General features: G+C 44.3%; 1 protein-coding gene and 1 non-coding gene across 12 annotated transcripts in view; one reads left to right on the top strand and one right to left on the bottom strand.

Moving 5' to 3' along the window:
• Window positions 1-289: 289 nt before the first annotated feature.
• Window positions 290-26728, bottom strand: part of sema6d (semaphorin 6D) — a 424805-nt gene continuing 398366 nt past the window's right edge. For 8 of the 11 annotated variants that reach the window (XM_072470609.1, XM_072470613.1, XM_072470606.1 and 5 more), the window contains 8 exons: window positions 25215-25370; window positions 24953-25126; window positions 23931-24071; window positions 21251-21328; window positions 21017-21075; window positions 20608-20658; window positions 15702-15845; window positions 290-3636 (listed from right to left, as the gene is read on the bottom strand). In XM_072470609.1, coding sequence (XP_072326710.1) covers window positions 2324-3636; window positions 15702-15845; window positions 20608-20658; window positions 21017-21075; window positions 21251-21328; window positions 23931-24071; window positions 24953-25126; window positions 25215-25370 — 2116 coding nt within the window. In that variant the 3' untranslated portion in view covers window positions 290-2323. The remainder of the gene's footprint in view (window positions 3637-15701; window positions 15846-20607; window positions 20659-21016; window positions 21076-21250; window positions 21329-23930; window positions 24072-24952; window positions 25127-25214; window positions 25371-26728) is intronic. The other 3 variants (XM_072470604.1, XM_072470605.1, XM_072470614.1) reach the window with 3 other exon arrangements.
• Window positions 9354-9426, top strand: trnak-cuu (transfer RNA lysine (anticodon CUU)). The gene has a single exon. It is a non-coding gene; the product is annotated as a tRNA-Lys (tRNA).

Raw genomic sequence — 26728 nt, forward strand, 5'->3', positions numbered from 1 at the left:
TAATAAGTTCAATGTAAAAAAAACCCACTTCTTTACCCTTTCCACCCAATTCCCACGGTGCTCCAAATACCCACACACGCTCAGCCTGGCTGTGCCTCACTCAGGATGTGCTTTCCTTAAAACCATTTTGAAAATAAAAAAAACTCTTCATGGAATGTACCATCAACAAATTTGTCGCTGGTGAAAAAAATTGTTGTTTTTTTTTAAAAAAGTGTGAACCAGCAGGTATCGAGTGAGTGGAATTCTGTAGTGGCGTGAAGTCCCGAAAGAAATGAAAATCAATAATTCATTGATTTTTGAGATGGTTTTTTAATCTGCAACAATGATGCAATTCTGGAATTATGACTAGTGGTATATTTACAGAAGAAATGATGGTAATGCGTGTAGGAACAGAGAATTAAATATTCCATTTGATTCTTTTATTTTGACTTTACATGCGGTGTTAAAAACAAAATGTATGTAGTTATGTACACTTCCACAGTACAAGTTTACAAGGGTTTTCTATACATGTTACTTCAGAGGACCATTATACGACAACAACTTTTTTTTCCTTTTCTGGGTTAGCTTGCCAATGTACCATAAAGAGAACCAATCTGGGTTTACCTTGACACAAGTGTAGTTGGTGAATTTAAATGTAAAGGTAATACAGGAAGTTGAAAATGGCAATGTAAAATTGAGCATGGGCTCAAATTGCAATATACAGTGCAGCATTGTTTAACTGATTTGGGCTCCTTTTTAAAAATTACCTTTGCCCAGAATGGGTGTAAAATTAATATTTTAACTTTGACAGCGTTGAAATGAACAGTTTTCCCACCGGCTACAAAGGAATCTGCAGTGTCATATCGATTTGATTACCATGAGTGAATTATACCACTTTATCCTGCACACTTCTACCTTTCATTTGATACAGTTAGTATTTCAGCCATGCAGGTCGCCCCTGCGGTCAATGTCAATAAGAAGCATGGGTTACCTGTGCATGTTGGTGCGTTTACATACTTTAAATGTGACACACACCAGTTCACTGAAAGTAAATTTTTCTCAACTAATGCTACCTTTTAAAAAAAAAAAGTATCCTTCGTTCTTGTCAAAAACTGCACAGTGGAATGTTTACCAAAATTGGGGTGCAACCAAATTTTGATGACTTGCCTTTTCCTCCACCTCTCATTTAAACGGCTGCATGTCACCTTTACATTTTAGGCTGTGATTTGATGTATTTGATTTTCTATGAAACCATTTAAAAACAAAATACAACTGGCACACTGGAAAGTAGCTTTTCTGTTCAAGAACACTTGACAAGATTTCAATATCAATGATAATGCTAATTGAATAAGGCACGAGATGCACAGAATCCAGGTGAACACACATAGACTATTTACAGAACAGTGTCATTACCTGCATGACTCTTCAGGGTGCCCTATTAATCACATTTAAACACTCCTTAACAAAGTGATTGCACTATCCTTTATCTTGTACACTGCCCATCTCTGTGGCAGGGCAGCTTCTTGTCTACAGATTGCACTGACCGTATGAATTTACAATTATTGGTGTAAGCGTCGAATGTAATGGATGTTACATTTGGTTAAGCTATGTGGACACCATCTAAAATAAAATGGCCGTAGACAGGTAGCTGCGCTCAACACAGTGATATGGTCCGAGTAAATCTGTAGTAGGACAGGAAGGTACAGGTCAACTTCCAAGAGTTCAGTCGTGCTCAGTAAATCAGGCAACACAGCTGCAACAAGAACCATTAAGTGCATCCTAGTCTGTGTGGCTTACACAGCATTTGTATCTGTGACGTTCAGAGGGATAGCCACAAAGTATTTGTCTTTGCTACAATTTGGGCTACGGTGGCAGTTTGTCAAACCAAAGCACAGTTGATGAAATCAGAAGTTTTATGAAAAGTCATGAAACGTCTGTGCAAGCAACAAAACAAATGTGGGTTCTGTCATTGAGTGTTCACATTTAATGGGAAGGCAATGCTCAACAGCAGTGAAAATGGAACCATTGTTCAAGTATTTCCTTGAACCCTTGTTCAAGTATTTCCTTGTATGTTGATGCTTCAGCTAATTTCACAGGATAAATTCTATGTTGCACTTCTCCAAGGCTCCACATCTTAAAAGTAATACATTCTGTATTACACAGCATCTCCCTCGTGCAGCAGGAGAACGTTCCTACCTTCAGTCTTAATTAAAGATGCCATTTGAGGAAATGTAGCTACTTTGGCCACTTGTTTATGTATCTATCAGAGCATAGTCACTGGTAGCTTTAAGCAATATTGATCTTCAAGTCCTTCCACATCACATTAACTGAGGAGTGGATTCTCTTAGTAACTGTACTTGTGTAGTGGTTTGACTGGAGTTGTGGGTTGACCGAATGATGGTTTTGGTGGCACATCTGGTTTAATGGATGGTGTTCTCTTTATTCCTGATCGAGGCAGTGTACCATTGCTCGTGTAACTGCTCTGGCGGGACAAAGAGCCAGGTTGTGGTTGAATAACAAGGGGAGTACCATGTACAGAATCCATTCTCATGGGGGGTGCCGGAGGGAAGTACCCTCCCCTATTAAAACTGGGATGTCTTGACAACACAGCTCCATTTAATGAAGTGATAACATTTTTGGGGAGTACGGATATCGAATGCCTCTGTGAAGAATTTCTTGGGTAGCCCCGCTCTCTCTCTAAACTTGACAGTTGGATGTTTGAAGTTGTCGGAACATCCACCCTCTTAGTTGGGCTGTGCCTTGGTAGAGTAGAAGAAGGAGAATATAATGAGGCCTCTCTGTTTGGAACCTTGGGCGGCATTTCGACCATTTTGGTCATTGGGTCCAGCATTAAACTTTGACGAGTCATAGGGACGTCTCCCAAAATAGCTTTAGTATTGCTACCACTTTCATTGAGGTGTTTCAGAAGGTCGTTCAGTGTGTTTCTTGCCTCAATAGCTCTTCGCTGTTCTTTTTTACTCGAATGACCAGTGATCGACATTTCTATGTTCTGTACTTTTCTTTCAGCTTTGTGTGCATTAGAATTTGAGAAAGACATGTTGTAGGCATGGGTAGCATTGGGAAGTACCACTGCACTGGGTATTTGACCACTGTGGTTTATAGGTGAATGGGGAGGAGGACTAGATGGGATAATTTGAGGGCTTTTTAAAGGCGATTCCTTCCTTGCTGCATTGATATTGTTCTGGGCTTTCTCCCACTGGTTCTTGATTGGTTGAATACTTTTCTGTTGAAGCACTGGTGTAGACTCGGGCGTTGGCAGCGCCGCCAGTTCTGGAGGTTGCCCGTGGCTGTCCACAATCATGGACTTTGCATCACCGCTGGGCGGCAGCTCCTTGCCGTTTGATAGCAAGTTGGTGTAAAGCTTAGGGGTGTCAATATTTTGCGGATATTCCTTGACTGGGCTGTCAAACAGTCCATTAAACTTTGTGAAACTTCCACTTGAATCAGTGCAGGACTGTGCGGATTCGGCATCCTTGTTCATCTTCCTGGCTTTGCGTAAGTAGGTATCACGGTGACAGTACACAGCGATCCCGGAAATGAAGGCCCCCAGAACGAAAGCAGCAAGAACGCAAGTGATCAGGACATTCATGTGAACCATCTGGTTAGCATCTCCAGACTGCACCTCCCATCGTACACCTGTAACAAATGGAAGGTTGTAGAAACATTACTGAGTGTTTCCACGTTGCTGATTCCTTCTTTGCAAAGAGGATATCGGAAATTGAAAGTACTACAATAAAAAAAAAAATGCCCTGAAGCACTTCAGGACAGAAACCTATCACGATTTTGTGTTTTGTCAGAAGTCAGATTGGGTGGCCTTTGCTTTCAGTGACTTTTAATCTGATTTCAAATAATTGAGATATTGATTTTTTTAGGCACAGCTTGTGTCTGAATTCTATAAATCATTTATTAGACATGGACGATGCACCAATTTGCACCTTAACGAGTGAAGAAAGTTCCTTCATTTGGGCTTCATTTAAAATAATTACTTTTACCCCAGCAGTATAAATGAGTGAATCCAAAATTTATTACCGATTTCTCTCTGCTGTTGCAAGATATTTTCCCTCCGTCCAAACAAATTATCCGTTTCCAAATTGATAGCAAGTACACAGCAATGAGTTTAACGTTTCGAACTGCATGTTTAAATGAACCGATTGGGTCTTCAAACCATTCTCATAGATTTATTTTGTTTAATTTTAATATACTGTCATGCTCTCGGAAGGTCAAATCTCGAATTTTTACTGCTGGCAATATTGATTAACAAACATTGCTTTGAAGGGTATTTTCGTACATTTACATCCAGAGAAGGGGTGCATAGCGGTCGATAAATTTGAGGAAAGATGCTTGCACAGTGGATCAAAAGGAAGAAGGAGGGGATTGTGGATCAAAAGGAAGAAGGAAGGGATTTGTAGGCGTGGAAGCCAGGTGAATCCAGGTTAGTTCTTTATCATCACACCAAGCTGCCTTATCTACTCCTGTAAAGACACTTTTGTAGTAGGCTTAGATATTAGGCGGAATTCTCCCTTTTGGGGACTAAGTCCTCACGCCCGCCGGAAAACGGGCGAAAATCACTCCGGACTGTTTACTTGAAAGTGGGGGGGGGGGTTCTCCGTTTTCCAGGGGTCTAGTAGGGCCCCGGCGTGCGACCCACAGCTCTGGCTGCCGGAGGGGCCCTGCTGTCCAGACCGATGCGCGCGGAGGCCCACTTCGGCGTGGCCGCCGCCGACATGGGGACTCACACAGCGGGCCAGTGTGGAGGACGGTAGGTACCCCCCGGACGCGATGGCCCCCGATCAGTGGCCCCCGATCGCGGGCCTGGCCACCGCTGAGGGCACCCCCCCCCCCCCGGAGTCAGATTCCCCCACCCCCCACCGCGGCCCTGAGCTTTCGCCGGGTGGTACCGATGTAAACCATGCTGGCAGGTGTTTGGCCAGTCGACCGCAGAGAATCGCCGCAGGGGTCTCTTTCAGCGCCCCCCCAACCAGTGCCGCGTCGACAGCGTGTGCCGATTGGCGGGTCCGCTTTTTCTGGTCTTGTTTTTATTTCTTTATTCATTAATGGATGTAGGCATCGCAGGCTGGGCCAGCATTTATTGCCCATCCCTGAGGTGGGTCTGGAGTCACATGTAGGCCAGACTTTTTTCTCTAAAGGATCTTCGTGAACCAGATGGGTTTTCATGACAATCAACAACAATGGTTTCATGGCCATCATTAGACTTTTAATTCCAGATTTTTCTTATTGAATTCAAATTCCACCAATTGCTCTGGTGGTATTCGAACCTGGGTCCCCACAGCATTACTCTGGGTCTCTGGATTACTAGTCAGTGACGATACCACTACGCCTCCCAGGTATTATCTGACATGCTGCATCATCCTCTCCTGCATGACTCCCAATGCCGAATGGGAAGACCTGACCCTGCCACAGGAAAGCAGGACTGGGCTGGACTGCTGGCAGAAGATCCACACCAGCTCATCTCTGGTGACAATGCCTACCCTGAGGAAATCTGTTTTATTTAAAGAAATGGCTTAACTAGCAGACAGAAGCCTATCCTGTGACTTGCTATGCATTCAACCACTGTAATCTTTCATTTCATTGACTAGTATTTGTTTTGGTATTTTCTTATTGAATGTGATCTGGTAATTTATTGTACATGTCAATCAACATTATCCTGTTCATCTTGCGGCTCGATGCGTAACACAAGCATCTTTGGATTCCGCTGTGGAGCAACAATTTTGGAAAATTTTGTGTTGTGCCTCGAGGTGACTGTCCCAGTTCTTTGAACTGCACAGTGCTGATACATCGGTACTGAGAGGTGTCTTTTGTTGAGTTGAAGATGTTAATGATTGGCACTATGTAAGTGCAGAAGAATAATTGGAACTGGTTGGTTTTGCAAGGCCATTCCTCTCTCGCATTCTGGAACAAGTTGGCTGTTATGGCTCAACTGTACACTGCAGGAGACAGTAGCTTTACACTTAAGAAACTGCAACCATACAGCCATGTAAAAATAGTGTTTGTGAGCCATGGTACACTGTAATCAAATTGGGATTGATGAAGTGATAAAATTTATGTCTTATATTCTTGGTTAGTGATGATTTAAAAACATTGTGTTATGTCCAAACGTGGATTGACGTGATTGGGCTCTTATAACGTCCTTTATGAAAGGGTGTTACCGACAATAAAAGGCACCAGTTATAAAACCTCTGACTACATCAAAATCGCAACGTTTTATTTTAAAAAACCACAAGCTTGCTATTTCTCTGAAGAGATCGAGAATTGTTGATTTGTACAGGTTTGTTTGCCTCTACCGAAATGTATGTTATTTTTGTGCTCCCATACTGTGACGGTCATTGTAATGTTGGATTTCCTCAGTTCCTGCTTCCATTGTTTAACACCTGCTGTGCTTGGGAGTACTTGAGACACTAATCCTTAGTCACTTAAAGGTCCTGAATTAAAAGCTTTAGTTTATGGACTACACATCAAACATGACAAATGTTGAAATGAAGCATCATCCTGCAGAGGGCGGCAGAGCGGCGACGCTGATTGGCTGTTGCGGGGAGTGAATTGTGGAAAGCTGTTGTCGGGTCAGTTTCTAGAACTAATATATTTCAGGCAGTGGCTAAACCCGAGACACGACACAGGTAGTGTTTCCCATCCTCCTCCTCTAACCAAAAAAAAAAAGACTGTGTGGTGAGTTGGTGAGGTAAGCTTTTCTTTCCTTTTCCTCTCTCCACCATTCCGCCACCTCTAACCTGCAGGGAGTGTGAAAATCAGGTAAGCTTTTTTTTTTCTCTGTAATTGTCAAGTGGATAAATGGAAGGGGTGGCAGAGAGGGCAGTGCAATGGTCCTCCTGCAGGATGTTCGAGGTGAGGGACACCGTCAGTGGCCCCGCTGAGTTCACCTGCGGGAAGTGCACCCATCTCCAGCTCCTCAAAGACCGTGTTCGGGAACTGGAGCTGGATGAACTGAGGATCATTCGGGAGGCAGAGTCGGTTATAGATAGAAGCTACAGGGATGTAGTTTCTCCTAAGAATGAAGGTAGCTGGGTGATGTTTAAAAGGAGGGGGAAGAAACAGTCAGTGCAGGGATCCCCTGTGGTTGGTCCCCTCAAATACAGGTATACCGTTTTGGATACTGTTGGGGGAGGGTCCTACCAGAGGTAAGCCACGAGATGATCAGGTCTCTGGCACTGAGTCTGTCCCAGTGGCTCAGAAGGGAAGGGGAGAGAGCAGGAGAGCATTAGTTATTGGAGACTCTATAGTTAGAGGTACAGATAGGCGGTTCTGTGGCACCGATAGAGGCTCACGGTTGGTGTGTTACCTCCTGGGTTCCAAGGTCCGTGACGTCTCTGATCGTGTTTTCAGGATCCTTAAGGAGGAGGGGGAGCAGCCACAAGACGTGGTACACATCGGTACCAATGACATAGGTAGGAAAAGGGACGGGGATGTAAAAGAGGAATTCAGGGAGCTAGGGTGGAAGCTGAGAGCCAGGACAGACTGTGTTGTCATCTCTGGTTTGCTGCCAGTGCCACGTGCGAGCGAGGTGAGGAACAGGGAGAGAGTGCAGTTAAACATGTGGCTACAGGGATGGTTTAGGAGGGAGGGTTTCAGTTACTTGGATAATTGGAGCACATTCTGGGGAAGGTGGGACCTGTACAAACAGGACGGGTTACACCTGAACCAGAGGGACACCAATATCCTGGGAGGGAAATATGCTACAGCTCTTTGGGGGGGTTTAAACTAATTTGGCAGGGGGATGGGAAACTGATTTGTAGTCCAGGAGATAGCATTGCTGGAGTTCAGGAAGTTGAGGGTAGTGCAGTACTGAGGAAGGTACCAAGGTTACAGGAGTGGACCTGCAGGCAAGAAGGTGGTTTGAAGTGTGTCTACTTCAATGCAAGGAGCATCAGGAATAAGGTTGGTGAGCTTGAAGCATGGATTGGTACCTGGGACTACGATATTGTGGCCATTACGGAGACGTGGATAGAACAGGGGCAGGAATGGTTGTTGCCGGTTCCGGGGTTTAGATGTTTCTGTAAGATTAGGGAAGGTGGTAAAAGAGGTGGAGGAGTAGCATTGTTAATCAAGGATAGTATAATGGCTGCAGAAAGGCAGTTTGAGGAGGATCTGTCTCCTGAGGTAGTGTGGGCTGAAGTTAGAAATAAGAAAGGAGCGGTCAATTTGTTAGGAGTTTTCTATAGGCCCCCAAACAGTAACAGAGATGTGGAGGAAAAGATTGCAATACAGATTTTGGATAGGTGCGGTAGTCACAGGGTAGTTGTCATGGGTGACTTTAACTTTCCAAATATTGATTGGAACCACGATAATTCGAATAGTTTGGATGGGGCTGTTTTTATCCAGTGTGTGCAGGAGGGTTCCTTCACACAATATGTGGATAGACCGACAAGAGGCGGGGCCACATTGAATTTGGTCCTGGGTAATGAACCGGGCCAAGTGTTAGATTTGATTGTGGGAGAGCACTTTGGAGATAGTGACCACAATTCGGTGACTTTCACTATAGCAATGGAGAGGGATAGGAACATATGCAAGGCAAGTTAGCTCAATGCAAGGCAAGTTAGCTCAGTGGGCTAGTCAGCTGGTTTGTGATGCAGAACAAGACCAGCAGCATGGGTTCAATTCCTGCACCAGCTTACCTGAGCAGGTGCCGAAATGTGGTGACTAGGGGCTTTTCACAGTAGCTTCATACATAAAAGGTTATTATTATTGGCAGCACGGTGGCGCAGTGGTTAGTGCTGCTGCCTCATGGCGCCAAGGTCCCAGGTTCGATCCCGGCTCTGGGCCACTGTCTGTATGGAGTTTGAACATTCTCCCCATGTTTGCGTGGGTTTCGCCCCCACAACCTAAAAGATCTGCAGGGTAGGTGGATTGAACACGCTAAATTGCCCCTTAACTGGAAAAAATGAATGAGGTACTCTAAATTTACAGGGGCTGGTTTAGCACACTGGGCGAAAGCGCTGGCTTTTAAAGCAGACCAGGGCAGGCCAGCAGCACGGTTCAATTCCCGTACCAGCCTCCCCGAACAGGCTCCAGAATGTGGCGACTAGGGGCTTTTCACAGTAACTTCATTTGAAGCCTACTTGTGACAATAAGCGATTTTCATTTCATTTCATTTCATTTCTACAGGACAGCACGGTGGCACAGTGGTTAGCATTGCTGCCTGATGGCGCTGAGGTCCCAGGTTCGATCCCGGCTCTGGGTCACTGTCCGTGTGGAGTTTGCACATTCTCCCCGTGTTTGCGTGGGTTTCGCCCCCACAGCCCAAAGATGTGCAGGGTAGGTGGTTTGGGCACGCTAAATTGCCCCTTGGAAAACATGAATTGGGTACTCTAAAATTTTTAGCCCGGCTAGCTCAGTCGGTAGAGCATGGGACTCTTAATCCCAGGGTCGTGGGTTCGAGCCCCACGTTGGGCGCGTCTATATTATTATCTGAAAATATTAAAATATCTCACTCTCAATGGGGAAAGCAGCCTATGGTCATCAGGGACTAGAGCGACTTAAAAATGGGCAGCACGGTAGCATTGTGGATAGCACAATTGCTTCACAGCTCCAGGGTCCTAGGTTCGATTCCGGCTTGGGTCGCTGTCTGTGCGGAGTCTGCACGTTCTCCCCGTGTGTGCGTGGGTTTCCTCCGGGTGCTCCGGTTTCCTCCCACAGTCCAAAGATGTGCAGGTTAGGTGGATTGGCCGTGATAAATTGTCCTTAGAGTCCAAAATTGCCCTTAGTGTTGGGTGGGGTTACAGGGTTATGGGGATAGGGCGGAGGTGTTGACGTTGGGTGAGGTGCTCTTTCCAGGAGCCGGTGCAGACTCAATGGGCCGAATGGCCTCTTGCTGCACTGTAAATTCTATGAAACTTCTATACGGCAGGGCAAGGTTTATAACTGAGGGAAGGGTAATTACAATGTGATTAGGCAAGAATTGGGGAGCATAAGATGGAAACAGGAACTGTCAGGGATAGGGCACAATTGAGATGTGGAGCTTGTTCAAGGAGCAAATACTGCGTGTCCTTGATATGCATGTCCCTGTCAGGCAGGGAGGAAATGGTCGAGTGAGGGAACCACGGTTTACAAAAGACGTTGAATGTCTTGTCAAGAGGAAGGAGGGGGCTTATGTAAGAATGAGAAAACAAGGTTCAGTTAGGGCACTTGAGGGATACAAGATAGCTAGGAAGCTCAAGAAAGGGCTTAGGAGAGCTAGGAGGGGGCATGAGAAGTCCTTGGCGGGTAGGATCAAGGAAAACCCAAAGGCTTTTTACACTTATGTGAGGAATAAAAGAATGACCAAGGTGAAGTTAGGGCCGGTCAAGGACAGTAGTGGGAACTTGTGCATGGAGTCTGAGTTTTTTTTTCAAGATATAGGAGAGGCCCTAAATGAATACTTTTCTTCAGTGTGACACAGTGCGATACAGGCTGGTAGGGTGGAGGAGGTAGATATTCGGAGGGAAGATGTGTTAGAGATTTTGAGAAGCCTGAGGATAGATAAGTCCCCTGGGCCTGATGGGATATATCCTAGGATTCTTTGAGAGGCGAGGGATGAGATTGTTTGGCTTTGATCTTTATGTCCTCACTGTCTACAGGAATAGTGCCAGAAGACAGGAGAGAGGCGAATGTTGTCCCCTTGTTCAAGAAAGGGAATAGGTATAATCCTGGGAATTATAGGCCGGTTAGTCTCCCTTTGGTCATAGGTAAATTATTGGAAAGGTCCTGAGGGATAGGATTTATGATCATTTGGAAAGATACAGCTTAATCCAGGATAGTCAGCACGGATTTGTGAGGGGTAAGTTTTGCCTCACAAGTTTGATTGTATTCTTTGAGGAGGTAACTAAGTACATAGATGAAGGTAGAGCAGTTGATGTCGTGTACATAGATTTTAGTAAGGCGTTTGATAAGGTGCCCCATGGTCGGCTCATGCAGGAAGTAAGGAGGCATGGCATAGAGGGAAATTTGGCTGATTGGATCAGTAACTGGCTATCACATAGAAGACAGAGGGTGGTGGTAGATGGTAAATTTTGATCCTGGAGCCCAGTCACCAGCGGTGTACCACAGGGATCAGTGCTGGGTCCTCTGCTATTTGTGATTTTTATCAATGACTTGGATAATGGAGTTGAAGGTTGGGTTAGTAAATTTGCTGATGACACCAAGATTGGTGGAGTAGTGGATAATGTGGAGGGCTGTTGTAGGCTGCAAAGAGACATTGAGAGGATGCAGAGCTGGGCCGAAAAGGTGGCAGATGGAGTTTAACCCTGACAAGTGTGAGGTGATTCATTTTGGTAGGACAAATTTGAATATGGATTACAGGGTTAACGGTAGGCTCTGGAGAATGTGGAGGAGCAGAGAGGTCTTGGAGTTCATGTCCACAGATCTCTGAAAGTTGCCACCCAAGTGGATAGAGCCGTGAAGAAAGCCTATAGTGTGTTAGCATCTATTAACAGGGGGATTGAGTTTATGAGCCGTGAGGTTATGCTGCAACTGTGCAAGACCTTGGTTAGACCACATTTGGAGTATTGTGTGCAGTTCTGGTCACCTCATTATAGGAAGGATATGGAAGCATTGGAAAGGGTGCAAAGGAGATTTACCAGGATGCTGCCTGGATTGGAGGGTCGGTCTCATGAGGAAAGGTTGAGGGAGCTAGGGCTTTTCTCATTGGAGTGAAGGAGGATGAGAGGTGACTTAATTGAGGTGTATAAGGTGATGAGAGGGATAGATAGAGTGGACGTTCAGTGACGTTTTCCTCGGGTGGATGTAGCTGTTACATGGGGGCATAACTATAAGGTTCAGGGTGGAAGATCTAGGAGGGATGTCAGAGGTAGGTTCTTTACTCAGAGAGTGAGTTAGGACGTGGAACGCACGCCCAGCTATGGTAGTGGAGTCAGACACTTTAGGAACTTTCAAGCGGTTATTGGATAGGCATATGGAGTGCACTAGAATGATTGGGAGTAGGTTGATTTGATCTTAGTTTCAGACTAGTTCGGCACAACATCGGGGGCCGAAGGGCCTGTACTGTGCTGTACAGTTCTATATTCTATAACTTCCAATCCACATCTTAATTGCTATGTGACGTTATCAAAAAGTGAAGGATTACAATACCACAGATTTACACACTGTTAAAACACTGGATCTGAAGTATGTGGACACATTTGTTTCCTCTTTGGAGTTTTACACATTGGTCCTCCAACACCCTGCATATCAGTTGAGAGTATTTGCAAACAAATGAAGATATGACGGGGGAATTAAATCTCTCAGAAAGGATTGAAAGGAAAACTCCGTTCCTTTTTAATGGAACAGAGCGATGTTTGTTCATCAGCTAGTTAGCCACAAAAAAAATTTGAAACACATTTAATCTGCTCCTTTGAGGGGCTCCTATTTGAGTGAATCCATAACCAACTTCCACTAAGCAATATATCCAATCTCTCGTCACAGAAGACCCATTTGTCTCTGTCAAGTCGCCTTTAAGATGATTGATATCCTCTTTGTTCCTGAATGCCATGATCCAGCACAGTAGTCTTTTCGGAAAGCGATGCAATTCGACAATCTCTCTTCACATTCTCCTTGACCTCCCGTACTTCACCCCGAAAGTGCTACTCTTCATCTTCCCCCAGGAACTGTATTCCCTTTAGAATGTGCTTGTGTGACAGGCTTCTGACACACGAGGCCAATGCTGCCCCAGCAACGCTAGAAGAGTAAGCTTGCTCGATTTGCTAAGATTGCGTGTAAGCCCTGTAGAAGAGAGGGGAATGGATGGGGCGTTTACCGGGTGAAATTTTCATTTTGGCACTTAAGATTCTGCAATAGACAACTGTGAGGAATCACTGGCATTCGGGACAGTGAGGAGGCAGATTTAACAGATTTCATGTCTGTTGAGTATTGCCCTTTAAAAAAAAGAATTCGGAGACAACACTCGTTAAATTAAGCAATAGTGAAATTTCAAACGTCAGCAATAACTCATGAATATCTAATTAATCCCGAGTAAACAAGCAATGTTTATTTTCCAGTTAAGCAACAGGGTACTTTTCATGCCACACTGCCATTATAATACACTATTTGGCCAGTTACCAAGTAGTGCATTTTAAAAAGGGTCAACTGTAATTAATATTCGTGGCTTGGCTCAGTTACTTGGTTGAGAGAAACCGGAAGTAATAGAGCTTATAGTGTTCCTAGAATACATTCCTGCTATTTGTGAAGAACGCCTTGCATAGATTATGATGATAAGCAAACTCCCCCAGCACCATGGCATGCTATACTCAAAACAGCAAGCATCGCAAGAAAGGAGAGCGAGCTTTGTGAGGTTGGTTTTATTAAAGCCTGAAGTAACTGCCACAATAATAGTCCGGCTATCTGTAACCACTTTTTAATTTAACTTTTTAAAAAATTTAGAGTACACAGTTCATTTTTCCTATTAAGGAGCAATTTAGCGTGGCCGATCCATCTATCCTGCACATCTTTGGGTTGTGGGGGCGAAACCTATGCAAACACGGGGAGAATGTGCAAACTCCACACGGATAGTGATCCAGAGTCGGGATCGAACCTGGGACCTCGGTGCAGTGAGGCAGCAATGCTAACCACTGTGCCACCGTGCTGCCCCTTTTACTTATTTAACTTTAATGGCACATATTCACTTATCTTTTTAAAGAAAGAACGTGAATAAAACTAAGTTGAGATGTTATTAATATCACTGCATTAGGGCTACAAATATACTTCAGAGTAAAAGATTTAATCTGCGCACTGTATATAACAGGGTTGCAAATGTTTCATGAGCAGGTTAACACAAATTCTTTCACATTTGATCTGTCAAACTGGGAAGCTACACACTATTTGTTCCTGCCCTGTTTTTCAATTGAAAATTTCCCTTGTCCACCCTCCACTTGTTTGAAAATGTTCCCTGGACCAGTTGCCACTTTCCCATTCTTCCACCTGAATTCAGGGAAACATCTGGTTGTGGATAAAGTGCTGTTCTTTTAGTTTTATCAGGCTACCCAGTGCCAGCATTTATGTTTGCGTGCAAGATGGAAAGATTATTTCAGTTGAAATAGAGAAAAGAAATATTAGCATTGGCAGTTTTTGAAAGCAGCCTGTGTTGGTAGAAGTCCAAAAGAGTAAAATATAACTTTTCTGTGACATCCAAGTAAAATACACAAATATAGAAAATATCAAGTTAAATCAAGTGCGGTATTGTATAAAACATACAACCAAGCAAACAAGAGCAAGGAAGTCGTTTCCTGCTCATAGCTAACTGAAAAGGACAATCTGAGCTGAATGTTGCTTAGCCAACACATTCAAATACAATTTACAACCACAAATTTTTACAATTACCACAGTCATGAAAATCAATGGCTCCCGAACAAAGTGGTTCGCATTATAGTCTCTTGTATAAACTATTTCTCACTTAGTCTCAGTTTTTATCTCAAAGCAGTTACTCGCGACAGAAAAAGAGAAATTGTTAGGATAACTGTCGAGGCAAGATAAAATGTTAGCTCAGTATATTAATATGAAACAGACATGTTTAGTTCATGGTCGATACCCACTGCAGGCATTCTGTGATTCCACAAAAAGAACAGGCTGCTGGCTAATATGGGTTAAGCTTCTCAATTCTACGCACATGCAGTCTTTCATTCAGTCGCTCCAAATGTTAGCGTGATGAAGGAGCTATTTAGAGATTTTTGTGTTATTAAATACAAAAATCAGGCAAGGCCTTTTGAGCATTTTATCTTTCCTAAATGATAAAATGCTCAGGGTTAGAACTGTTAATGGCAGTGGTCAACAGAGGAAATGTCAAGAGGAAAGGAACAACATCGACCGACAGATAACAAAAGCTACAAAAGGAAGGAAGCAATGAGCTGAAACAATAGCGCCATGGACCAACTTAAATAATGGATTGCTTACATAATGCACACCAACACATTTACCAGAAATGTGCGAGTCTCAACTGAGGTAAAAGTGATTATAACAGAGGAGGAAAAAAAAAAATCACTGCCAATAAATCTGATCGGAAACCTGTTTTAGCTGCTGGTTTCTCCGCCTGGACAAGACCTGAACATTGTTTTTTTGACGAACACGGGACCAGTCCCCCCGAGGCCTTTCACGTGTCGTTTTATGATTTATATTCTCCTCAAACCCGAATATTCAGGGTTGATGGAGGAATCTAGCATGCAAAAAATCAATTTGGAGTAAAAATGCTATTTATTTTCTTTATTTAAAAAAAATGATTATTAATTCAAGGGGAAACAAAAATCGCCCATCGCAATTGTGCTGCGGTATGCATATCGTGTAACACATTTTTTTGATTGAGCTTCTTGGCAAATTTACCTCTCCGCACCTTACAATAGTTTGAATCTCACAAGAAAACTTGCAGAACAAAGACAGTCTGGCTAAGAGGCATTCTGAGCTTTGAAGCGGAGAACCATTATTGGTTTCCACTCCATATCAGGTAGATAGGCTTTGTTATTTGATACTCGAAATAGGAGCTGAACCCTACACAATGTGGAGCTAGAATACGAAGATTTGTAATGTTTCAATCAGCACGCACCTTTCCATTTCACTCGAGGCTAGTTCTGCTTTCGTCAAATGAGCTATGCGGCTTTGTCTGTTTTGGGTGACCAAAGTACGTGCAATTTTCTTTAAAAAAACCAGCAGCATGTGTTTTAAACCAGGTTTCCATTCAGTGAAATAAAGCTTCCCTTCAAAGGCCTTACCATTGGGGACAGCGGATAATGGTTCAAAATAATCATAAGTGTCCATATCATCTTGTACTGCAACCTTTCGTGAACCAATCAGGTTTGGAGATACTACTGGGCCACTCGCACCAGTGGAAGCAGAGAGTGCCGATAAATCCGTGTCTGTGATAAATTTAAATTATTTTCACAATTAATGGGGGAAAATGATGAATAAATTTGCTCTGTGTTGATACCAAACTGCATGGATTACCGTTGCAAATGCCTTGAACCATCTTTGCAAATGACAAAACAACACTTGTCTGTACAATCCAAACACACCCAGCATCAGTATTTGACTTGCATGGAACTGTTAGAACTATTTTAATACAAACTTGAGATGCTTTGATTTTATCCTCCTATTTGGGCAACTCATCACCACAGTACCCTCTTTCACCAGTGAGTGGAGGAGATACTGTTAATTTGTATCATTAATTCCATGGCAGCTACATCCAATAATATAACGGCTTTCTTAGACTTGGATTTTCACAATGACGGAGAGCCTCTCCATGCCGAAGACGCCCAAATCCAAAGGTCCTGTCCCTGAACATTGCACCTGCCATTAGCATTGGGGCAGGAATTGGCCGGGGTTAGCATTTGCTTCATGGAGGCAGCTGCCTTCACATGTGTGTGATCTTGGTGACTCAGGTGTGTGAAACGTCTCGTACACATGTTAAGCCTGGTAGAAAAGTCTGTTGGGGGTTGGGTGCCCTTTTGGATAATAAAAATCGTATATTGTCACAAGTAGGCTTCAGTGAAGTTACTGTGAAAAGCCCCTAGTCGCCACATTCCGGCGCCTGTTCGGTGAGGCCAGTACGGGAATTGAACCCGCGCTGCTGCCTTGTTCTGCATTATAAGCCAGCTGTTTAGCCCACTGTGCTAAACTAGTCCCTGGAGAGGTAAGGTATCCCTTTGGATATGGCCCTGGGACACCTATTGGGGGAGGTGGTGGGGGGGGGTCAGGTGCCTTGAGGAAGCAAAGGTGCCCATTGAAATGTTAAAATTAGGCACCTGTGTGTGTGTAAAAAGTGCGTAAACACATTTACCATCAATCTCATTGGAACTGTCAAGCTGCCATGGCATTTAAAACTCTTGTTCTTTGAATCTTTTAAAAAATGTCTAGAGTGTTAAAAAAAAAATTACTGCTTGCTATTCCACTCTATCTGGTGATATAAGCCACCATTACTGTAGTAGCGCTGCACAGTTATATTCACAGTAGCGCGCCTTCCAGTTCATAGTTTGATTGACAGCTCCAAGTGGGGGCAGACTCTTTAAAGTGGGACTATGAAAAATGAAATGAAATTAAAATGAAAATCGCTTATTGTCACAAGTAGGCTCCAAATGAAGTTACTGTGAAAAGCCCCTAGTCGCCACATTCTGGCGCCTGTTCGGGGAGGCTGGTACGGGAATTGAACCGTGCTGCTGGCCTGCCTTAGTCTGCTTTAAAAGCCAGCTATTTAGCCCAGTGTGCTAAACCAGCCCTTATGAACTCCAATGGTAATTTTTCTAAGAATGTAGTTGAAGGAGTATAAGATTAGTGAGTTGGTTTTGTGAATGAGAATTTTTTAAAAAAAGTTTGCAATAGACACTTGAAGTTCATGTTTAAACTCGGCATGGATTCTGAGGTCGGCCCATGGTGGATACTATTACCATGTGAATGGGCAAGGTGTGGCACTAAGTTGGCTTAGGGGCTGTAAAGGGCCATGGGGATGGATACTGGGGCATGGGATTGCATGGAGGATATGAAGAGCTATGAGCGGGGTGGGGGGGGGGGGTGCATGGTGTGAGGACTGGAGAGCTGTTTGTTGTTGTATTGCCTCTATACAAATCTTGACACAGTGCTAGAGCATGGAGGCAGGCCTTTTAAGACCATCTGTGCACTCAGTCAGGAGTGGCAGCCCGACTCCCTAAGAACCCCCTGCCCCCCTCCCCCAACCCATAAAGAAAACCCCAACTTCCAGGGAACTTTTTCCCAGTCGTGTTTGCGGAGCTGGGAAAGGTCCCAACTCTGGACATAGCCCCCAATTTATTTGGCAAACACTTATTAATAACACTCCGACGCCGGCTGGGATATACAGAAGAAGAATTCAGAATGTCCAAATTACCTAACAGCACGTCTTTCGGGACTTGTGGGAGGAAACCGCAGCACCCGGAGGAAACCCACGGAGACACGGGGAGCAGGTGCAGACTCCGCACAGACAGTGACCCAAGCCGGGAATCGAACCTGGGACCCAGGCGCTGTGATGCAACAGTGCTACCCATTGTGCTACCGTGCCGCCCAGGACATTATTCTGTTCATTAAGCTGGAAGTTAACCTGAAACAGGACAGTTGCATTGAGACCAAACGCCCGCTTTGCACCCAGTTTGTCACCACTGCTAATGCCTGAGAAAGGAAACTTCAATTCTGCTGTGCACATCCTGCCCCCCCCCACCCCCCCACAAACACACCACCTTCTTTTAAAATCTCCCTTACCCATCCGATAGTGATGTAGCTTGGGCATTGTTCAATGTACATGTGCAGACATGTCAAGGTACTATTTTTCAAACAATAATTTTTTATGGACAGATGGACTGAGAGCAATTGATCGGAGTCCAGAACATCTTTAATAGCCTGGCACAAATCAGGCTTCATCTGCTGTGGCTACTGTGCTGACAAACACAAGATGAATGTCGAGAGAAGTGCTGGTGTCTGAATTCAATTATTTCTGGCGTGACCCACCCATGGACAGACAGACCACTCAATTCTGGAAAAGCTGAGTTTAAAAAAAATTTAAGCTCATGACCAAGGTCTATTGCTGTATGTCTATTGAAGACTTATATTTCCCAGTATCTCAGCTGTCTCACGGAAACAATGATTCCTGAATAGAACACCTGGCGTGGAGAGGGGAAGAGAGGACGGACTGATGACCTCTGCCATGCTGCTGCATTGTAGGGAACGTGTCATGCCATAAGGAATTAAATCAGTGTTAGTTCATTATGATACCCGCACTAGATAATAGGTGGTTGAGCATCCTTCAAAATGTCACTTTGTGAATCAGCAGCATTTTGCTGAATCGCAAAACATTAGCTGGAGCTTTAAACGGTGAACTCAGTATTTAATTCAGGAACTCAGTAATAGAGTCAGCAAAACCGCAGCTTTATTTTCAGGTGCCCGGGGAGGTTCCAGGTTGGGTAGGGGTGCGTTTTGAAAATGGAGGCCCGGTCTGTCCTGTGGAATGCATTATTTTCGCAGTGGGGAAAGCCAGATACCCGCTTGTCGCCAATAAACCGTCAGATAACCTCTTTGAAGAGCTTGTTAATGGGCTAGGGAGGGCCAGAAGGAGATTTTTTTTAAAAATGGTGACCTGAAAAAGTGAACAGTCTGCTGCACGCAATGTCAGGAGCCGTTGCGTGATGGAGCTGATGAAATAAGGTGACTTAAACAGGGAGCACGTCAAGTACCTTCCAATTGACTGTTTGGTGACTTGTCTCCAGATTTTCACAGTAACTTCATTGCTGTGTTAATGTAAGCCTACTTGTGACACCAATAAAGATTATTATTATTACTACCATGACCCTGCTGACCTCTTAGCCTGCGCCATTGTGTCAGGTAATAGCTAGCCCCGTCTTAGGTGCTCTTTGCCCTTGAGCAATGCAATGTACCTGTGCCGTACCCAGCACCGCTAATTGAGCACCTGGCTCACCTCTGGCCCAATTAGTAGCTGTCCATTTCAATAAAGTTCGGCCGAGGTATCGCAACCCGGAAGTGATCCAGGTTTCGGATTCCAGACCCCGGATTTTCAAAAAATAATTAAGTCTTGGAAATTGCTAGTCGTACGTTTTTTTGTTAACACTTCGAAATGTTTTGCTTTTAAGACACCCTCATTTTCTGGATCCAGAAAAGCTCATTTGAACAAAGTCTAAATGCATTTCTAAATCTCTGGGAAATGTGCGGTTTTATCGGGGATTACTCTTTCAAAACAAGTGGAACTCATTGTCAGCAACACAAACCAAATGCGCCTTTGAGTGGTGGGCATTTTGGGGACTCAACTACAGAATTATCCAGGTTGGCAGCTGGTGCTCTCGGGGAATTAAAAGAAAATTCCAATTTCAGGAGCACTTCAGCGTGGCCAATCCACCTAATCTGCACATCTTTGGGTTGTGAGGGGGGATGGGTGAAGGGGGGGGGGGGGGAGTGAGACCCACGCAGACACAGGGAGAATGTGCAAACTCCACACAGTGACCCGGGGCCGGGATCGAGCCCGGCTCCTTGGCACCGTGAGGCAGCAGTGCTAACCGCTGCACCACTGTGCCGCCCTGGAGATCTTCTTACAACAGGCATTGAACTTCTTCTATGGAAGGCCATTAGTGGAAAACGCTCAGGAATTATGGATACTGGTGTTTCGCTCACACTAGTATGCGTGGCATATAAAGAGGAAAAGAGCAAAGTATGATTTCTACCACATAATATTGTTCAAGCATTTCAACCTTTTCACAGAACTACATTACATATATTCTCAATTTGACATAACGATCTACTGCTTTATGGTGTTAACGTTACATTACTGAAGCATGGATCTTGACTTCAAAGAGAAAACAGATAAGCGAAATTAGTAGTTTACCAGATGCCTATACATGCTTGGGAAGCAAAGCAACCTGGGCTGTAACAGAATGCAGCCAATGTTGAATAGTGTGTTAAAAGGCAACCTTGGGTAAGAGATCCGATTAGTCAGTGGTGGCTTGGAAAACGTGCGGGGAAACGCTAATGAAGGTGGCTGGAAGATGTAGAGCAGTTCACACACGGCCATCTGCCAAGCGAGCAGATAGGGAAAGTGGAAAGTTTGCTGAGGAAGTGGAGGGAAAGAAACGGTAAACGTGAAAAAAAAAAAGGAGCAACAACAAAACTAACCAGACGTCGGATCACCAAATGTTTTGTAATCTGGCGTGGTGGCCAAGATTTCTAAAAGAATTAAAAGAAAGATCGGTGAAATAAAAAAGGTAATGCACTTAGCAACTGAAAGTTTCATTAAAACCAGCTGTGTATGCTACAATAACAAAACATCGGAATATTAGCTTGATGTGTGTCCACTTAGAAATCACAAAAGCGCTGCAAACTATATTAGGATAATGAAAGTTTTTTTTTGTTGAAACAATGCGCGTTAGCTGTGTGGCATGTCAGACATGCATTAAATTGTATAGCGCAACTTGGTAAAACAAGGTCCGGGCACCTTCACAGAACCTCAAATGACTGGTTTGGTGGCTTCACGTTCTAAATTCCCTCCACATCAAAACAAATTGATTCAAGAAATCTTACTTACCATGACACTCTCCAAGATGTGCCGTGTTACCAGACTCTACATCTTGTTCAAACACGGTGCTGGTGATAAAGAGCAAAAAAAAAAGTCCTGAGACGCTTGAAACACAACCGTGTTTTGTCTGTGAAACTAAAATTGCTTCGGCAGTAGGATGAGGAGGGAAAAATAAGCCCCAGCTCTCCCAACGGAATTCAGTCTTATCAGAAATTAAAACGTCAGCTAGAAAACATGACTTACTTTACACCAGGTCTCACAATTCCACAGGATTTATTATCCAACCAAGCACAGTATGGATCCTGTGACCCAACGCAAGCTCTGTGGGTGAAATGGAAAACAATAACTGGCATCTCTTGTGGGTCCACCTCGGTTTTTTTTGAAAGCGAGAACAGGAGAAGAATGGGTGGGTTCTTTAGGGGCGATTCCGTGATCTGGTGCTCACAGAGACAACACTAACTTGCAAAATCATGGAAACGGGGAGTGCTAGATCGAGGAATCACCCTGGATCTAGGAAACCTGTACTCAAGCACCCAAGAATTTTATGAACAAGGGATGTCCAATTTTTTTTCAAATGTACATCCCACTCTCCCCATCTTCTCATCATTCCCCTCAATCGTGGTTCTCCCTAGGAATGCTTTTGACCTCTTTCTAGCTAACTTAATCTGCAAGTCCATTGATTTCTGGGGATAAAACTCTTACTGGACATTAATATTTTTTCCCCTCCGATTTAATTTTTAGCGTGCATGTTCTGGCATTCGAACCCACCGCCTTTGTGAACCATTTGCCTTGTTGAACCATCAGCATAAGAGTACAAAACAAATAGGAGCCCATGCTTCCCTTGAATTCTGCTCTGCCATTCAGTAAGCTTGTGGGTGATGAACTTCGCTACTCCCCTCACTCCCCTGACCATGGCCGTAATTCTCCGTCAGTTCACGCCGGCGGGATTCTCCAGTAACTTTGCAGTGAATGGAGTTTTGACTGAGCGCCAAATTCTCCATTCTCGCTGGCAGCGGTGGCGGGCGAACACAGATCGGAGAATCCCGGCCCATATATCCCTTAACTCCATCACTGTTCAAAAATCACTTGATCTCAGCCTTGAATATACGTAACGGATAAGTACCCACAGCCTTCTGGGGTAGAGAAGGCCAAAAATAGCTCTCTCATTATCTATTATGATTCAATGGGATCACCTCCCATTCTTTTGAAGTCCAATGAGTGTGAACCCATTCTACTTAAACTTTCAGAGATGCGTGCATATAGTTTACAAGTAAAATCTCCAAACATGGGCATATGATATAACAGGAACAGTGAAATATCTTATTTACTTCACCAGTGATATAGTCTTAATGAGCCACTCTTTAAATCGATTGAGAATTTAATTAAGATTTTTTTTCCACAGTATATCTGATTATTTTCCTTCTGAATTCCGTAAATAAGCCATTTGTAGGTCTATTTCTGTGGTTTATTATAAGCATGAAGGACATGCTAATGCTTTCCCTTGCTATAATAATCCAGAATGTCTAAAGACTTATCCTAAATGCTGCCCTGGCACCCCGACCCACCACGACCCCTACCCCCTACAGCACACACACACACCGCAACTGGCAGCTGTCCTGGAAGTCTCGAGCTGGAGATAAAATATTAAAGGGGCATTTAAATCAGCTGAACATCCGGTGAGAGTTCTGCAGTCAGTGTTGATGTTTTAGTTCAGTGTGTGATTACATTTTTACATTTGCACAACCTTTCAAATTTATGGTCGCTTACCAAACTGCAAAAGATTATTTCAGATCCTCACAGCAAAGCAGCATGTGGAATGGCTACTGAAAAATGCTCCCAAATTTGTGACGGTTATGGAAAGGACAGCATTTTCTTCCTAATAATTTCTCTTGTAACGTTGCACTCTTCCTTTTTGGTATTGCTCGAGGTTGCACAGCACCTGTTGGTTACTTACTGATTAAAAAAAGTGCTGTCTCTCTCATAGTCACCAGCAAAGTTTAAATTCACGGGTCACTCCTGTTTTTTCCGTAGATTTCCCTATCTCAGTCACGCAAACATTCCCGACAATTTTTCTGAAGTCTATGATTCAAACTGCAGATTTGGGGTGTTGGGGGTGGAGAAGGCGTTTTAATGAAAAATAATTGGTGGGTTTGAGTTGGACAGATGAGGCATTAAATTTAGATTTCCAACCTGTCCCTTTCTGCCTGTAGGAATGCACGTGAGCAACCAATCCACACCAAGGCGAGTTGGCACTTTATGATAATGGGGCTTCTGGCCAGAATATTTTTAAGCCTTTCAGTTTAGCATTCCCAGAGGCCAGGAAACTTGGCAGCTACATCCAAGGTGAATGTCTTTATACCTCCAGGATCCAGCATGCTTGCCTGAGAAAGCCTTTCAATTGGGGACCTCCAAAACCCCATCGTCCAAATCAAAGGCTGCTGATTCCCTTCCCATGCCTCTGGCAGAGAATTCCCGATCTCCATTTCCCCCAGGTATCTCTCTCTCTCGCCACAAACCCCCCCCAACACCGCCTCATCCCCCGGCCAAGGTAGTTAACATTTGAAAGTTAACATTCGAGATACCTGTAGCGCTCCTACTATTTCAACAAAGGTGGGAAGATTGTTAAATTGGCAATATCTTGCATTATATAAACATTTTGGGAGTTTCTGTCCCTGTACCTGTCCCCAGCCGCAACCCTATTATTTGAACCCTTTTCCACAGCAAACAATGTTCTTGAATCAACTCAGCACTTTCACAATATCCTTCTGTCTAGATGCACTGCCTGAATTTACTGTGTGAAATATTGATATGCATGCTAAATGATTGGCATAATTTCATGGCATTCATTTCATTATAACTGCCATTCTGACTTTTCCCTTGATCGGTCGTAAAGGAAATGATCACAAAGTTCAGAAATACTAACTTCTTGCACGTGCCATAATGTTCACAGTGACTGAGAGGAACACGGATGACACAGCTGGAGAAGGCCACGAACAAAGCATGATGATCTTTGTCAATCTGTAATCCCAGGACCTTCCTGTCATCTTCATTAGCAGCATTGCACCTGTTTGTTTTGATTCAACCAGAAAAATCTCAAGTCAACTGCACTTTCTTAAAGGTTGGGAATATTATAAATGGTCAAACAAAAAAACAACCCATGGCTATACAGTCCGCCATTTCGTTAAGATATCCCTCAACTCCCAATGATTTAAAAATCTTGTAAAATTATCTGCAATCGTGGTCACTTGTATTTCCGGGTTACTGTTTTCTCCTGCACTGTTGGCAATTAAAGGATGTCCAATTAGTGGAGGATGTTGTGAAATAAAATTCTGCCCAGTTAAATGAGTCAGGAAAACTGACGAACCATCTAGGAAGTATCCTCATTTGGAATATTCACATATGGCAACATTTTGTCTCTTCTCAATCTGATGCCAGGGATTATTGATACACTCAGGTATGATAGAATGAAAACAGCCTGGTACATGGAGTTTGTGACCTGGAATGCCAAAATGCCAAACTCGCATTCCTAGCATTGTTTGGCATCTTTGAATTTGTCTATATATGTGTTTCTGGAACAGACCTCTGCATTCACCTGAGGAAGGAGCAGCGCTCCGAAAGCTAGTGACATCGAAACAAACCTGTTGGACTTTAACCTGGTGTTGTAAGACTTCGTACTGGAATGCCAAAGGTAGAGGTGCCCGTGCTTGGGAAAGTGATCACACACCAAATGTTTACAGTATTGGCAATCCGAAGAGCATTGTGGGCAAGGGGAGCAGAATAAATTCCAAGAATCCCATGGTGAGACAGTTTGGTTACATTGGGAAATGTCTCTTTAAGTACTTTCCCCAGTCTCCTCTATCTGACACCATACTCTTTGTAACTGCTTTAACTACTGTGTACACCCTTGCGTTTTTTATTGAGTTAAATCATGAACACCTGACGTACTTTAAGGGGTTAAAAACATCCATTTCCTCCAGTAGAATGCTGTCATTGAGGGAACTGGGGCTGGTTTTTGTTAATACTTTAAGCACCATGCCGGCTTCTGAACCAATAAAGGTAACGGTGTAGTTTTGACGTGGACCTGCAGCATTATCGATGGCAATCGCTGTCAGACGGTATCTGAAACGCAAAAGTGAGACATCATAAAGGGGTTCCATGTGAAAGTTACAGTCAGGCATTTGTAGTTGAATGATTCATGATGCCTTACCTGACCCTGGTCTTGGTGAACCAGGGCTCCTCTATGAGTGAGGGAACAGCAGAATCCATCAGTGGATGGGATTTGATGAAGGACAGTGTTTCATCGGGAAAGTCAATTGATGTTTTGTAAGATTCTGCTGGACCATGTCCAGCACAGCATCCGGGTCTTAAAAAAAAAAAGACAATAATTTAGCAGAACAAAAGACAATAGAAAAATTTATAAGAGTATGTCCTGTAAAAGTTACATGATGAAAAGTTTTTAATAAAGAAAAACTTGCATTTATATAGCACCCTTCAATACCACAGGAAATCCCAAAGCACTTTGCAGCCAATGAAGGGTGGTCACTCTTGTAATTTTGGGAATGTGGGTATGTACAGCAAATTTCCACAACAACCGTGTGGTAGTGGTCAGATAATCTGATTTTTGCGACCTTGACTTGAGGGATAAATGTTGGTCACGGCACCAGGCTAACTCCCTTACTCTTCTTCAAAACAGTGCTGTGGGAACTTCTATGTCCAGCTGGGAGAACAAATGGTGTCTAGCTTTAACGTCTCACCTGAAAGACAGCCAACAGCGCATCACAATCTTAGCACTGCACTGGACTGTTGAGCATTTTGATTTTTGTGTTCCTAAAGGCCATGAGTGGGACCTGACTGTTTATATTGTTAATGTTCTCAACAATTTAAAAAAATCCTCATCATGTAACTTCTGAAGCAAGTAACAACACCAATACCAGGTCCATTCTCGTATTGCCCTCTCTGTATTAGACATAATTACTGTCATTGTTTCTCCAGCACCCAAATGTATATATACCTCCCCAGTTTCCCCCCCCCCCACCCCCGCAACCATGTGTCTACTTATTTGTTAAATGTAATATTGCTAACTATACAGAGTTGCTATTTTTGAGCTGGTGTACAATATCCCACCAGTTTTTAAAAAATATTTCATTCTTATTTCATTCTGTGTACATAACTGTAAATATACTGGGCGAGATTCTCCGATCCCCCGCCGGGTCGGAGAATCGCAGGGGGCTGGCGTGAATCCCGCCCCCGCCGGTTGCCGAATTCTCCGGCACCGGAGATTCGGCGGGGGCAGGAATCGCGCCGCGCCGGTTGGCAGGCCCCCCCCCCGGCGATTCTCCGGCCCGGGTGTGCCGAAGTCCCGCTGCTGGAATGCCTGTCCCGCCGGCGTGGATTAAACCACCTCTCTTACCGGCGGGACAAGGCGACGCAGGCGGGCTCCAGAGTCCTGGCGGGGGCACGGGGCGATCTGGCGGGTGGGCCTGTGCCACGGGGGCACTCCTTTCCTTCCGCCTTCGCCATGGTCTCCACCATGGCGGAGGCGGAAGAGACCCCCTCCACTGCGCATGCGAGGGGATGCAGTGAGCGGCCGCTAACGCTCCCGCGCATGCGCCGCCTGGCAATGTAATTTCTGCGCCAGCTGGCGGGGCACCAAAGCCCTTTTCCGCCAGCTGGCGGGGCGGAAATCAGTCCGGCGCGGGCCTAGCCCCTCAAGGTTAGGGC

Source organism: Scyliorhinus torazame, chromosome 12 (assembly GCF_047496885.1).
Source record: "Scyliorhinus torazame isolate Kashiwa2021f chromosome 12, sScyTor2.1, whole genome shotgun sequence".
NCBI classification, from domain to species: Eukaryota; Metazoa; Chordata; class Chondrichthyes; order Carcharhiniformes; family Scyliorhinidae; genus Scyliorhinus; species Scyliorhinus torazame.